The sequence below is a fragment of the Varanus komodoensis genome, unplaced genomic scaffold (genome assembly GCF_004798865.1).
Source record: "Varanus komodoensis strain SLA01 unplaced genomic scaffold, ASM479886v1 scaffold5, whole genome shotgun sequence".
Classification (NCBI taxonomy): Eukaryota; Metazoa; Chordata; class Lepidosauria; order Squamata; family Varanidae; genus Varanus; species Varanus komodoensis.
In genome coordinates, this window is record NW_025336087.1 from 4,831,812 (window position 1) to 4,846,665 (window position 14,854).

At 41.4% G+C, this 14,854-nt stretch overlaps 1 protein-coding gene across 1 annotated transcript in view; it reads right to left on the reverse strand.

The window, feature by feature from the left end:
* The window catches only part of ANKRD55 (ankyrin repeat domain 55), a 39,605-nt gene extending 25,723 nt beyond the window's left edge, over window positions 1-13,882 (reverse strand). The window contains exons 1-3 of the mRNA XM_044446725.1: window positions 13,843-13,882; window positions 8,266-8,388; window positions 4,261-4,391 (exon numbers count right to left, since the gene is read on the reverse strand). Of these exons, the coding sequence (XP_044302660.1) occupies window positions 4,261-4,391; window positions 8,266-8,388; window positions 13,843-13,882 (294 nt within the window). The remainder of the gene's footprint in view (window positions 1-4,260; window positions 4,392-8,265; window positions 8,389-13,842) is intronic.
* Between the last annotated feature and the right edge of the window lie 972 nt (window positions 13,883-14,854).

Consider the following 14,854-nt stretch of genomic DNA (forward strand, 5'->3'; position numbering starts at 1 on the left):
AACTTATGGCTCCTCAAATATTTTGGCCCATCACGACCCTCAGACTTAATCTGGGAGCTGCAAGCCAAATGTCTGACCCTTGTCCTAGAAGCATTGCACTTTTGCTTCTCTGCGAATTGTGCAACAAAACATGCAGCGGGGTACAATTTTAACTTCATAAGGCTGACAAAGCCATTCATCCCACCATAGTACAGATGAGTGTGACCAGACGTGCCAGCTCAATATTCTTCCAGGTGCTAATTGTTACTAGCATTGGTTCCTAGGGCTTTTTATCCTGAAACTGGAAACGAGACAGCCTCTCAAATAGAGGACTGCCCTCTGTAAAGGAGGTCACATGGACACACTGTGTTCTGGTCACATAAGCATAAAACCATTGCTTCTTTACAGGCAGTAATTCATATCTTTAGTTTTAAAATTCTGGGCTATATTTTTTAGGACAGTCTTGGGTAATACACTCCTTTATCTAGCAACATGAACAAAGTAGTTACAGATGAAGGTAATAAAGGGTCAAACCAGAAATGTATTTTCATTCAACATGTGCTTGCTGGTTTGGCTACAAAGCAAGGCTGGTGTTTACTTTAATCTCTAAAAGAAATGCTCAGAGGACAGAGCAAAATTTACCCCACCTTACCTTCTTGTACAGGCTTGGATGCTTAAAGACTTCCCTTTAGCAAGCTCATTTCCCATATCAAGCCAGGCAATGAGAAAAAGTCTCAAAGTGTCAAGTGTTGGAAGGCATAATTAGGAAAGTCTTGAAAATAAAACTGTCAATGTCATACTGCCCTTATATGAATCTATGATGCAGCAACACTTAGAATATCGTGTACAGTTCTTAAGAAAGGGTTTTGTAAAGTCATTTTAGAAAAGGGCAACTAAAATGATCAAGGGGATAGAACAAGTCTATGAGGAAAGGTTATAACAGCTGAAATGGTTGAGTTTAGAAAAAAGATGAGTAAAGGAGACATGAAAGAGATATTTAAAATAATGGATGATGTGGAGAAAGTAGAAAGGTAGACATTATTTTTCCCCTTCGCATAATACTAGAACCTGGATTCATCCTGTGAAGCTGATTGGTGGGAGATTCAGGACAGATAAAAGGAAGGCCTTTTCCACACAGTGCATAGTTAAACTTCTATGAAATTTAGTGATGGCCACCATAGTGGGGTGTCATTGCACAAATTCATGGAGGATAAGGCTATCAGTGGCTACTAGTCCTTATGGCTGTATGTACACCAGTTGCTGGGGAAATTAATTGTACTCAATATTCTACTTATAGGAACTGGAGAGCCGCTGGTTGGCCTCTGTGTGAACAGAAAGCTGAACTAGATGGACCATTGGTCTGATACGGCATTGTTCTTTTTAGGATCTTATGAAATGCCGTAGGCGTGGAGTTGGTTATGCTGTATGTTCCATATGCAGGGCCAGCTCTAGCATTAGGCAAGGTGGGCCAGTTGTTTCAGGAGGCAGATGCTTGCAAGCAGCAACAAGGTGCTGGAGGAAACAAGCATGTGCCACCTGGCCTGCCCTTCACCCCCTTAGGGAGCTTGGGTGAAGCTAAGTGACCCACCATCAGTGTTAAAGAATGATTCAGCTGGCGGTCTAATCAGTTTGTGGGCCTTGAGTGCCCAGGGACACAATACTTTTCTCGTCCTCAAGCAGCAAAATGTCTTCGACCAGCCTGGCCCGTGTACTCCTTTAATATTAAAAGTCAATTCCCTCTTACTGCTTTATAGCTGAACCAGCAACTCTGTGTTGGATTTGCCCCAAAGAAGGCAAAGCAATGCATTGCAATGCTCTTCAGTGAGCTCTTAATTCATTTCGAAGCAGCAAAATACAGTTATTTTAACTGATCAGGATAGCTCTATCTGTGCTCCCCGGGGATGGGAGAGACATGGCCAACCCTAGATAGTTTCCTGCCTGAGGCAGAAGAGAGACTCTCTGTCTCTCTTTGCCCTCCCACCCTCAAGTCATGATATATAATATCCAGGAGCAGTAAATTCTTAGTTATTTGATTTATTAGCATTGTATTTTTACTGCCAGGCAGAGGAAGAAGCATCTGTGGGATTTTTTTGCCTCAGGTGCCAAAATAATTTGGCTCGCCTAGGGTACTGCAAACCAGCTCAAGGTGTGTGCACCTTTTGCTGCAGAATGTTTTTACTCAGCCCTGAAAGGAATTCACTGGAACCTGCATTCAGCAAACAGGCCGAGCTGTTGTAAAATTAAGTTTCTCCATACTTTAAAAATATGAATTGTGCATATGCCCACTTATTCAACTGTGAAACACCCCTTTTCACTTCTGCTATTTTTTCATACTGCCCTGCTTCCCCACATTAACATGCATAGGGTCATTTTGTAACCCTGCAGAGATGTGTTGAGATTATTTTGGCAATTTACAGACACTGACAGCAATAATAACACTATAGAACTACACATTTCCTTTTGTATCACAAACACACTTGCATAATGCCCAGATTTTCAAGAGGAGGAAGTACAGCTAGAGTTGCAACACAGAAGAAAGAAAGAAAACCCTAAGAATTAGGATGGAGAGATCCTGATGTGAATTCAAAGAAAATAAACAACTCAGAGAATAAAACTTGTTGAAGTTCTATCCAGTCCAGAAGTGAATCTCATTGACTTCTGTGGGGCTTACGTCTTAGTACATTGGTTATGGGAGGTGTAGTTGATATTTGTCCTCCTGGGTAAGCTTTTGAAATGCAAACTATGGCTTTACACAATTTTTAAAGTACCAAACAGAAAACTGCCTCGTACAGTCAGACAACTCATCTGTCCAGTCCAGCTTGTTTTGTTTTATTTAGTATATTTATATCGTATCTTTCTTCTAAGATGAAACTCAAGCCTATTATTATGGTGTAGGCAAACTGGTGCCCACCAAATGTTTTCAAAACAACCTCCATCAGCCCCAGTCATCATGACCAGTGGTGATGGTTATGGGATTATTGGTGTTGTGGTCCAAAACACTTGGAGGAAACAAGGTTGTCTACCTGTAGACTGGAAGCAGCTTCCACATTGTCTATCTAATGTATCTTTTACGTCACTGGTTCCATGATACTTTTTAATAGCGTACTAAAGATCTGAAGATAAGACCTTGGTTTTGTCAGCTACATTGTCCACTCATTGATGGATGTGGACTTTCCCCCATTCATGCCAAATATGTGCGTACTTTTCTTAGGTGGCTGTATAATTAATGAGCAGAGCATACAAAACAAAGGCTGAAGCATGCCTTTCAGGTTTTTTTTAAGATGTGTACATTATTGCATTTTACTTAACTTCTATACTTTTGTATGACCAAAGTTGCATACAGTTATGGCAAGCCTAAAAAATGATCTGCAAATGCATGAAATAAATGTGGCTCTGAAATGTTGATCCTTTGAGGATGCCATGGGATGGATTTGTGAAAATCTGGTGTCATTTTAATCCCTTGTAGATTCTTCCAGTGTCCCTAACTCTGCCAAGTGGTTTTTTCCTCCTGAAAAATGTTAAAAGTTTCATAAATGTAATTGTTTAAATAATCTCTGAAATAAGATTCAGTTTCTTTCAGCAGAATTTTTGGACAATACAAGTGCAACTCTAATAACTTGCTCCAATATGGAAAGAATGCCTTTTCCCCTTTACTTCATCCACAAAGATTCTGCCAAAAGACTGTAATGTAACAGTGGAACAGATAGGTAGTTTCAGAACCAGGACTTGATGTTCACACCATCCTTAGACAGCTATTCGCATTATTTGAAAAACACAACAAACTTTTCCCTTCTTTCTCTGCCCACTTCCATTTCATAGGTTTCAACTGCTTCTATATTCCTGATATATTAGAAAACCAAACCAAGCCTAAAAAACCAAACTAAACCTGTTTGCTAACCCTCTTTGAAAAAGAAAAAAAAATGTTGAGCTTAGCAGTTGAGATAAGCACCATTTTGCTGTAGAAAAGGAGAATGGCAGTTGAGATAAGCACCATTTTGCTGTAGAAAAGGAGAATATACATTTAAAATAAAGATTATTCAGTGAGCAGCTGACATCATGTAGATGCCCAACTGGCTATCCCCCCTGCCCCCACACACACACACCCTGAAGTGTTCCAACGTGCTCCTGTTGTTCCAGACCTTGATGCTCCTGAGTCCGTCCCCATCACTGGCTGCTCTATGGGTTTCATTTGGCCACCCACTGGACTGCAGGACCCTGGAAATCTGTCCTGAAGTGCATCCCTAACTACCATGGACATGGAAGAGAAGGGAACCGCTATACCAGATAGGTTGCCAGAGATAAACTGGTGCGCCCACAGGCGTCCTGAGTGTTGATATTGGCTCCCATTTTCAGCAGCAATTTTACGGTGTCAAGTTGGCGTCCTGAGATGGCGTGCATCAAGGGGGTACAGCCTTGGAAAGAAACAAAAGAGTATTTGGCTCAAGAGACAAACAGAAAACATTTTCTTAGGACGAAGAATGCACTACTGTTATGTACTCAGTGCTCATACTTATATGTTTTACAAACAAGGACTTCACATAATTTCAATTGAAAACATCTTTTTAAATGAGAGAGCCTGCATTCATGGCTATCCTGTTGCCCATGCAGAGAACTGAATCACTAATTTCATGTGGATTAACTCGTTACATTTTTGCAATAGCCACTTGGTCAGCTTTGAAAGAGAGAAGCAAGAAGGGAGGGCTCTGAAGCCTAAAGCAGAAACCAAAGTAAAATGACACAAGCATGGCCAAGATAATTGAAATTATATTTATCCCATGTTTCAACAAAAGCTTTGAAGATGTGCCCAACATAGTAGTTACCCAGTTGAAGCAAAGCCATTCCTAAGACTCCTTACAAACTAGAAAGGTAGCCATGAACAAGAAGAAAAACAAGTCTTATGGCACAAAAAGGGCTTTTCTAGATGCTGCTTGCCACTTTACAGTGGCTTCCGCTTTTGAATTCTTTGTGGTATTCAGATGAGAGTTTCTACTTTTTTTTTTTTTTTGTGCTGGTGCTGGTGGCGGGGTTATTTCTCTAACTTGCTATATGTTCTACTACATTGCCTCTATGTGGTGCTGTGCTATAAAGGAATTGTGTGCAACCTTCCGCCCCAGTGCACCCAGATGGCAGACTTTCCCCACTTGATCCCCGGCCCCGCTTAAATTCTTAAAAAGCACAGGAAAGGCTTTGGAAGATACAAATGTTATCTGCAAAATCTTGTGGATAAGGAATGGTGAATGTAGAATAAAAGCCTTGTCTAGAAAAGCGGAAAGGTGTAACATTTTAAAATGGAAAGCCTCAGATTACACAAATTATTTAGAAGGCTTGGGTGCATGGGAAGGTCCTAGCCTCACATTCAAGCCCCATAAAGTTGGAGCAAGGTGAACCATTCTGGGGAAGCTGTTGTATAAATATGGTGTCTCAATGAAGACTGAACTTCCTCGTGAAGGAGAGTTGGATCTCTTTAGAATAGGAGAAAACTGCACAAAGGCTGGGAAATGACCAAATGATAGGTGATTGAAGGAAGTGGGGTGGAGCCAGGGGAAGGATGCATTGCCATCTGGCTAACTCTGGAGTGCGGGATTGGAGCCCTGGGCCTGAGGCTCACTTCATTTGGTGGGAACACTCAGAGCAGGGCCTCTGAAGAACCAGGTCAATGTGGGATGAACTGTTCTTTCCTCCAGTTATGTCTGTGGAGGCTATTGCACTTCTCTGCCATCTATACCCAGGCGTGTCTCAATCAGCTGGAGAAGAGTGCAGTCGGGAGGGGCTGTAGCTCAGTGGCAGAGTGCAGGCTTTGCAGGCAGAAGGTTGTGGGTTTGATACCCAGCATCTCAGCTACAGTAGGAAAAACTCCCGGCTCTTCTGCAGGAGGCAGACTGAGAAAGGTTGCTAGAGCACCATGAGCTGTGCCGTTTGGCAACCCAGAATTCCTCTCTTGTTGTTTATATATAATGTAGAATCTCAGCATGGTCTGTCTTTTGTCCACCTCTTATCACTATTCCTATGCAGAATGCAGCTTTTCTGCTCCACAGCATGAAAAACTGCATGAATGGACAAATCAGAAGCAAACCTGTGGGGAAAGACTGGCCTCATTACTTTCTCTTTTTAAGCTGTTCCTTTAAAAATGCTTGCAAAGCTTAAGAGTATAACTGTTTGTGGACACGTATTAGTCATTTCAAAATACTACACTTCTCACTTTGTGGGGGTTTCAGTCTTCCTGTGTGTGCCTCTTGGGCACAAAGTTATTCTGAAGGGCACAAAATGAACGGTTAGCCTTATACCGAGCAGTTAATATCAGTGTTCAGAAAAACCACATGCTTCAGGCCTCTTGGGTCAAGATTTCCTCAGACATTTCAGAAAAATAGGCAAAGAATTGCATTGTTGCTCAAGCTCATTAAAAAGAGTGTGCATGTGGAAAACTTTAGGGAGGGAGGGAGAGTGAGAGAGAACTAAGATAGACACTTCCAACGTGCATGGTGTTTTTATATGGGACAGCATTACTGGTGCTGCAAAGTAAACAACAACAACAACAGGTTCATTATATGAATTTTCACTGTTTGTTCTACTTGAGTGGGATCTAGAATATCACTGGCAGAAGTAGTTTTGCTAGGAGACCCAGGATAGGCCTCGCAGTGCACCACACTCTCCAGTCCTGCTTCAGTGGTAAAGAAAAACGTTCTGAAGAGGGTTTGGGCAGCAAGGAGGGCTGCAGTAGGAAGTAGGGGGGAAAATCCACTGTGCTAGAGGCACAGGGTGACATTGGATTTAAGCCCTTGCTTCTGTTACAATGCGGCAGCCTTACTCTGACATCCTTATTCTGCTCCTCATTAGGAGCAAAACTACCTAGTCTGGGGTCCAGTGTTGGTATTCACCAAGTTAGCTTTCATTGAACTTGACTGGTGAGGCTGTTAGCTGAGAACTTGGTCACTCTAGCCACACAGTTCCCATGAGAAAGTGCTTTTCCTTCCTTACCACCACATTTGGTTTAACCTTGGCCTTTCTGCTGCCAGTGTATGTGGCTTCCATACATGGTTTGATTCCAGTGCGAGCCCTGGGGAAGTAGTACTTGTGATGTACAATGGACAGGAGCTTGGGCAGTGGGGCACTGCAGTTCTTATGCTGCAAAAGGGTACAACCTGATAGAGAACTAATGGGGGGGGGGAACTAGTGGCACAAATACAATTTGAATATATATTGTGTGTATGTGTGTGTTGTATATCAAAAGAGAGCATTAAAAAATCCAACATGCTAGCTGGAGGCACACGACAGAACTTACTTTCAAGGTTGAAGTATGGGTTGTCACTGATTAGGGGAATGGTTGTTGAAATGTGAACCCAGGCATGGTGGCAGACCATAAACAACCCATGAAGAGAACCCATTTTTAATTGGGTATGAATTTTGGGTTGTTTGTGCTTAACAAACCATAATTTGTTGATAGGCCCAGACAATATGGCACCTTGTGTTTCAACGACAGCTCACACTCAACCCATACTCAGGCCATGAAGGTGGTTACCATGTTGTCTGAACCCAATCACTATTTTCTATCTGCATCCAGAAACAGTACAGTCCTGGTAAATCAAGGATGGGGGATTTCAGGTCTGTGGCCCAACTCTGGGCCTCCCAGGGTCCTAATCCAGCCCTCTGGGGTTTGGATGGCCGGGCTTTCTTCCTTTTTTTCCACCAACCAATTGTTCGGTGCTTTCTTGGCTTTTGTACTGTTTTCTCCCCAATTTTAAAACAGCTAGATACTTCTCTGAAAGCTACTGGCAGTATGAGTTTTAAGCTATATTGTTATTATTATTTGGGGGGGGGTATTTTTGCTCCACTCATTGCTTTCAGCTCTACCTGCCACAAGAATTTGCCCCCCAAAGAGCTGCTCAGAAACTGAATTAAGCCCTGGGTCCAAAAGAGTTTCTCCACCCCTGTGCTAAATCTTTAGCATTTCAGTCCATATTGCTTTGCATCTTCTGGCAATTTAGTATTTTAGTTCTACTTTTTCCTGGCATGGCAGTGCTGGGGAAGTGTTAGCATTCAGATTGTGTAGCTGCAAGCCAGTGATTGTGCACAGTCACTCACATACAATGATTTTGTGGACAGAGAAGAGGAAAACTGTATTTGAATGAACAAATCACTGCCTGCTTCCTTCCAGTTATGAAAAGGGAAGTCAAATCCCTCTCTAGTGATGAGGCACTCCGAGATGTTGAAAGTAATGCTAAACATGGCAAAACTGTAGGAAGTAGCCACAACTTTTGGCAGTAAGATGGAGATAAAGAGTTACTTTACCCTCACTGTCACAACATTCTAATATTGATGGATCTTCACGGATAACAGCAGTCAAGGTATTAATGTCTCCATTAGCAGCTGCTTGATACACCAGGGTCAGGTTTATTTCTTCTGCTGAATCGCCTATGGAGAGAAAAGTTGCTAATAGTTAAGCATCCTTCCCCATGCCTGCTGGGGAAGATGGGAGTTTAGTTCAACGTATCTGGACAGAATCATGCTGGGGAGAGCTGAAACAAAGAACCTTGGGTGTGTGAATGGGGAAGGAAATAATGATGTTACTGAGCAATGTTTCCCCCTTACATTCAAGGTGACCACCTAACTATTGACTACTGGAGGCAAAAAATTCTACAAGGTTATTTCACAAGCAGGTATCAAATTTCAACATAACTGCAGTCAGCTGTTTTGCTGTTTCCTTCCAATTCACCTATGCCATGGTGGAAGCAGGAGATCATCCTGTTTTCTAGAACCTGTGGTGTCTTCTCCCAAAGGAATCCTTTTTCCTTTCATACATTTAGGTGCTGCTATTCCTCAATGAAGTTATTTATCAGTTCAGCTGCTCCATCTAAGTGAGCGAGCAGGGGGAGGAGCAAGGGAGAAGGAGCAGTTACTTTGCCATGCCTTGTCCTCTCTTTCTGAGAAGTATCACTTGAGCTTAGAGGAAGAGGCAAGCAATTCGGCAGTGGCGTAACAATGCAGAGTCAAAGGCATGATCACTCAAAGAGGAGAATCTGGCCCATGGCCCTCCAGCACTGGAACTTATTCTACAGAGTAAGTCCAAACCAATTTGGACCCAGACAATTTCCAAGAAAAGTGATACCTCCATGGTTTATCTGTTAGCTACTACGTTTGTTCTCTTAAGAATATTTTCTCGAATGCTGGCTAGCAAAATAGTTCTGTGTTTCTCAAGCCCAGGGCTGGCCCTTAAAATATGTATGAAGAGTTGGATACAGAATTATGAAGAAGAAATACTGTCCCATCAATGGGAAGTTTTATGGACGAAAGATATAAAAGTTACTGCAAGTCAAGCATTGAGAGAAAATTAGCATAAGATGTACTTTTGGTGTTATATTACTCTGAAAGATATGCAGAAAATGGACAAGAACTAGAATGGAAACTGTTGGAAATGTAAAAAGATAGATGGGACTTTTGACCATATGTGGTGGACATGTGATAGAATTAAAAGATTCTGGAAGAAGATACATACAGAAATGCAGAAAATACTCAACATTGATTTTCTTATGAATGCCAAGAATAAGCTACTGAGCATTGTACTAGAGACTATTCAAAAGATTATGATAGAGTTACTTAAAAATATGATAACAGCGGCAAGAGTAATAATTGCTTACAAGTTGAAAGCTGAAGATTGTCCAACTGTTGAAGTTTGGAAAAACAAGCTAGCTGAGTATGTAACAATGGTGAAATTAACTAATTATATTAATAGAAGCCCAGTCAAAGAATTTTCTCAAAGATGGAAAGCTTATTATGAGCAATTAATTAATTGTTAAATAAGTATAATATTTATAAAAGTCAATGACACTTATTTTAAATCCAAAGCAAAGTTATTATTTATAACTAATTTTATTATCTGGACACATTTTGACCAAGAACTGAATGGTTTGGATGGGACTGTGGATTTTCAATTTTTAAATATGGATATAACATGCTATATCTGTGGCTTGACCCTTTTCTCCTATATATTTATTTCTTCTTTTCATTGTATCTGTGAAAATAAAAATTTAAAAGGATTCTTAAAAAGTACAGGACTGGCCCAATTTATTTTGTTGCCTGAGACAAAGAACAAAGCGGCCCGCCTTCCCACTCTGTGTGCAAAAGCCAAGCCGATCGGCAGATGAATCTGTCAGGCTTCAGCACTGATGGCGGGATAGCATCCTTCATGGCACCCAAACTGACAGGCTAATTTAGGGGGCCACAAGATGCACAGCCCTTGTCTTTCTTACGTTACAGTCACGTCGCAGCATCTGTGGCCTGAAGCAACTGCTTTGTCCTGTCTAATGGGCGGAATGGTCCTGTCTGTCTTTCTCATCTTCCCTCATGCTTTTAAAGTCGGTGTGCCTGCATTTGCTTCTCGAACCGCTTCACTGGCCCATGCAGAAGAGGAAGCTCAGAGGGAGGCATGCAACTCTGTGGTTTGGCCTGCTTGTGATTTCCACCTATGAGAAATTCCCCAAATGGCACACCGGCGCTCACGGAAAACCCACAACTAGGCTGGTGAGCATGTGCAGGCCTTGAAGCTTTCGAGATTTTATGCTGATCCCCCTCCCTCCCCTTCTACCAATTTCCATGATTACAGACCCTAGCGCAGTCAAGTAGGTTATGCTTTTCTTGCTGATAAATCAAACGGCAACCCAGCAACTAAGGGATTTCCTGTGCAAGGCTGTTACTTTGCTGCATCTGCTTTTGGTTTCCTCACAGAATTGAGAACTGAACACTGCTTGAGCAGGGGTTCCTTTCCAACCTCTAGGTGGTATAGCAGAATAGCAAAACACACAAGCTGAAGTGGCCTTTTCTTTTGCTTTTACAAAATGTTGCCCCATTTTACAAAAAGAAGTGAAACTGGAGGATCACGATGTCAACCAAAGAACCCATAAATGACCATGAGCAGGGAATGATGTATGCACAATAAATACACAGGAAAGTTCTGTTTGTCCTTCCAGCCTCCTGTGGGAACAAGAGCCTGTTAGCAACTGTACAATTGGGTTGGGGGAACTGAGCACTGGGCACTTATGGTTTCTATGCCTGGAAAGGCAATCAGAGTCTCCCTGACAGTCTGAAATTGTATATTATGGTTGCTTCTCAGAGAACCATGTGAGCTCACAAAGGGAATAAGTGCGGTCAAAGGGCTTTATGGTGACTCTTGCCATGATTACTGGAGGTCGAGACCAAACATCCACTAGAGAGGGCCCCCTCAGCAGCTGCTCCGAGACTCTGCCGCTCCCTGCTGAGGGAGGACATGTTGGCCCCTTCTCTGTTGATCTTCTGTCAGCAGGCAAAGATCTTTTTATTCAGGCAGAGCTTTTGTGGATATTCTGATCTGTTGCCAAAGGCATTGCTAATTTCTTTTATTGTTGCATTTTAATCATCTTCTTTGTGCTATGTTTTAATTAAGATTTTGTTTTAATCTATATTTTATTGTTAGCTTCCCTGAGCAGCAGTTTTTGAGCAGAAAAGTAGTATAACGATAAACAAATAAATAAAATAAAGAGGACATGTGTATGGGGCTCATAACTGTCATGCTAATCAGACCAACACTGTTGCCACTTTCTTTTGTCACTGTCCCTCATGGGGTGGCCCTTCTGACATGGCGTCCCTACCAGAGGGTATTATGCCTAGGACTTCCTCATACTTCACACTGGCCCTGATATCCCCAGGCATTCATTGTAAGGTCTGAGGAGAGACCTCCTATATATGGCTGCATATTCAGTGGTAAGAAGGCAAGATTATATACAGAAATTCTTATGCATATACATACATGGGGCTCTTAATGTGAATGCACACAAAGGTTAAATACATGAGATTCATGGGGAGGGGAAGGAATTTTTTTTAAAACAAATGCTTCCTTTAGATTTCTGTGGTATGACATTTATATTGCAGAAGGGTGGGTAAAAATGAAAGATTTCTTGAATTAGAATAATGAAACATGTAGCCTAATTGCAAGGGATATGGCTTGGCCTAGGAGCCCTTCTCTTAAACTTCAAATGCATAGGATTTCCTTGTGATTATACAGTGCTGTGGATAATGTTCACATTTTCAGAGGCATTTGCCAGGATCCACCATTCTGTTTTCACTGTGGCCAACTCATGGAGCTGTAGAGCTTTGCTACCATTAGATTTCTACAGACTGGAAACAGAAATTCAGAGAGAACCCATGACACTTCCTGGAGCAAAGCACAAGATGACGCATCCCTCTCCAGTCTACAAATAGAAGCTGACTGGACTGGTGGTCAAATCTTATACCAGCACTGACAACGGGAGAGCATCTCCTACCACACATGAGGTAGCACAGCAGGGTGGTTTGGGGGGTGTGTGTGACAAGTAGTATGTCATGCACTGCTTGGTCCTCCAAAGAGGAGGAAAGCTGGAGAATGTATGAATCAGCAAGAAAATGGCATTTGCTGCTTCTCAACATCTGCCCTGCCTAAGGATAAGGCTGGCGATGCAAAGATTAGACACATTCACGAAAGATAGGCCTGTCAGTATCTATTAGTCTTATTAGCAAAGAATGAACGCTCTTTATTACAAGACTTTTTCCCGTTAGAGACTCTGGACAAGTGGAATAACCAGATTTTGCTTAAGAACTTGACAAGACCTGAATATCTGACTGGCTCCTGCTGGAAACAGAGTGCTAGACTAGATGGACCTTTGGTCTGATGCAGCCATTTGTATGCACAGTTGGTCTCCCTTCATATCAACGATGTGATCAGATCTACCTTCACAAAACAAATTGCACCCGGAAACACTTCTTCATTGAATTAAATGGAGAAGCTGTTGTGGGTAGAAATGCTTGAGGGCCTGTCTCAGCAACAGCATTTGCAAGAGATCATTAAACTGAAATGAATCTTAAAAAAACAACTAGGTAGGACATGCCATGAAAACAGAGAAATAGAAAATAAGAGGCAAATTACATAGATATGGACAAAACAGTAAAACCACTGTGATGAAGCTAACATTTGTCCTGTGTTTGTACCTTCTCATAGACTTAACATGGAGCTGAGGTACTTTGGTTTGCAAGTGTAAACCTGATTAGTGCAAACATAATATTAGAGGAAATCATCAACCGTGTGAGTGTGTGTGTGCGGGTGCACACACATAAAGACATTTGTTGCAATGCCAGGTCCTTGATCTCATTTCATAACTGAAACCCACTGATTCTGTGGGTATAAAAGTTAAATCATGAAAAATTAACATTTTCTAATTGAGCATGCAGAATAGAAAATCAAAGAGTAGATGAATAAGGAATTCAGAAACAAAAGTCCAGTTATTTTATAACAGACCAGGTGATTTTATTTCCATAGTAACCTTTTGTGGAGCAAATACAGCTTTGTTTTAGGAATTGGTATTTATGATATGGTATTTTAGAATTTGCAGTCAATTTAAGGCTTACTGCAGGAAAAAAAATAACAACTGCACCCACAGAATTTTCAATTCCTTACACTCTACAATTTCATTAAAATTTATTTCAATATCAGGAAGTATAATTAAGTTACTTATAACAAATTGCAGGAATCAGGTTTCAAATGTATATGCATACAACCTCTTATAGATTGAAATCTCTCATCACAGATGAGAAATATATTAGATAAAGTCACTTTCTCCAGTTTTTATAGCTTTCTGTTAACCTTTTATGTAGAAGATTTACATGGTTGTCCTTAAAAGAGACTGAGGAGGAAACGCCTTTTTAAAATAAATGAGCAGATAGCCAAATCTGACAATTTGGCATGAAATTCACATGGCCCAAAATTTTCCACACGCAACATGTTCTGTATAATGTTCCTAAGCATGCAACTGCAACAAGCACATGAGCATGAATGAATTTTAACATCAGTGGCAAGCAGCTTACCTTTCTGTTGATCAAACACTGATGAAGTGCTAAAATCCATAATTTCTATTGTATTTTCCACCAGCCTTTGTAGTCACCAGAGCAATATTCTTACTAGTAAACAGCACATTTGGATATTGCAGTCACCAGTCTTTGTGCTTGAATTAAATTTGCTTTATGACTGCAGGTTATCATAAAGGCAAATAGGCTGCCAGCCACATAACAGGAACCATTTGCAAAAGACCTGGCTGAAAATAATCGTTGGACATAGGCTAATGTATCATCATTTCATGGAGAAAAGAAACCATCTTTGATCCTCTGTCTGAGAAGGGCACTGCTGATAAGTGCAGCGTCAGCTACACGAATGCTGTATTTAAACTGAAATCTCCATGGATGAATGAGAATCCACAGTGCCAGACGGAGCATGTGCAAAGCTTCCAATGCTGTTTGGATACTGACATTCTCCTTACATAGATGAAACAGCATGTGCTGTGGCGAAAAGAGGCTACAATCTCTCTCTCTCTCTCTCTCTCTCTCTCTCTCTCTCTCTCTCTCTCTCTCTCTCTCTAAATACTGCAAGAAAATACACTGAACTCATTAAGTATACAAAGATTATAATTCTTATATTACATTTATATTTCACCTTGTTTCTTCCTGTGAGGAACCCAAGGTGGCTTACATGGCTCCATTTTATCACAATAACCCTGTGAGGTAGGTTAGGCTGAGAGTCTGTGAATAGTCAGTGGTCAACTTAGATCACTGCTTGGGTGCTAGTCATAAAATATGTACAGTCCAGTCTCCTGTGTGCCTCTGAATCAGGCCCCCCTGTGAGCAATGAGACTAACCCCTTAGTAAGTGTATTTAGCATTTCAGACTTATGGTTGCAATGGGATCCATGCCCTCCAAGAGCAGAAAGAGAGACCTCTGCCCTTGGAGAAGGAAATCTGACCTGACCAGCTTATGCTGTGGGCTGCAGAAAGGTCTGCAATCTGTGCTTCTTAATCTGGGAAACTCTGGATCCTGGCAAATGTCT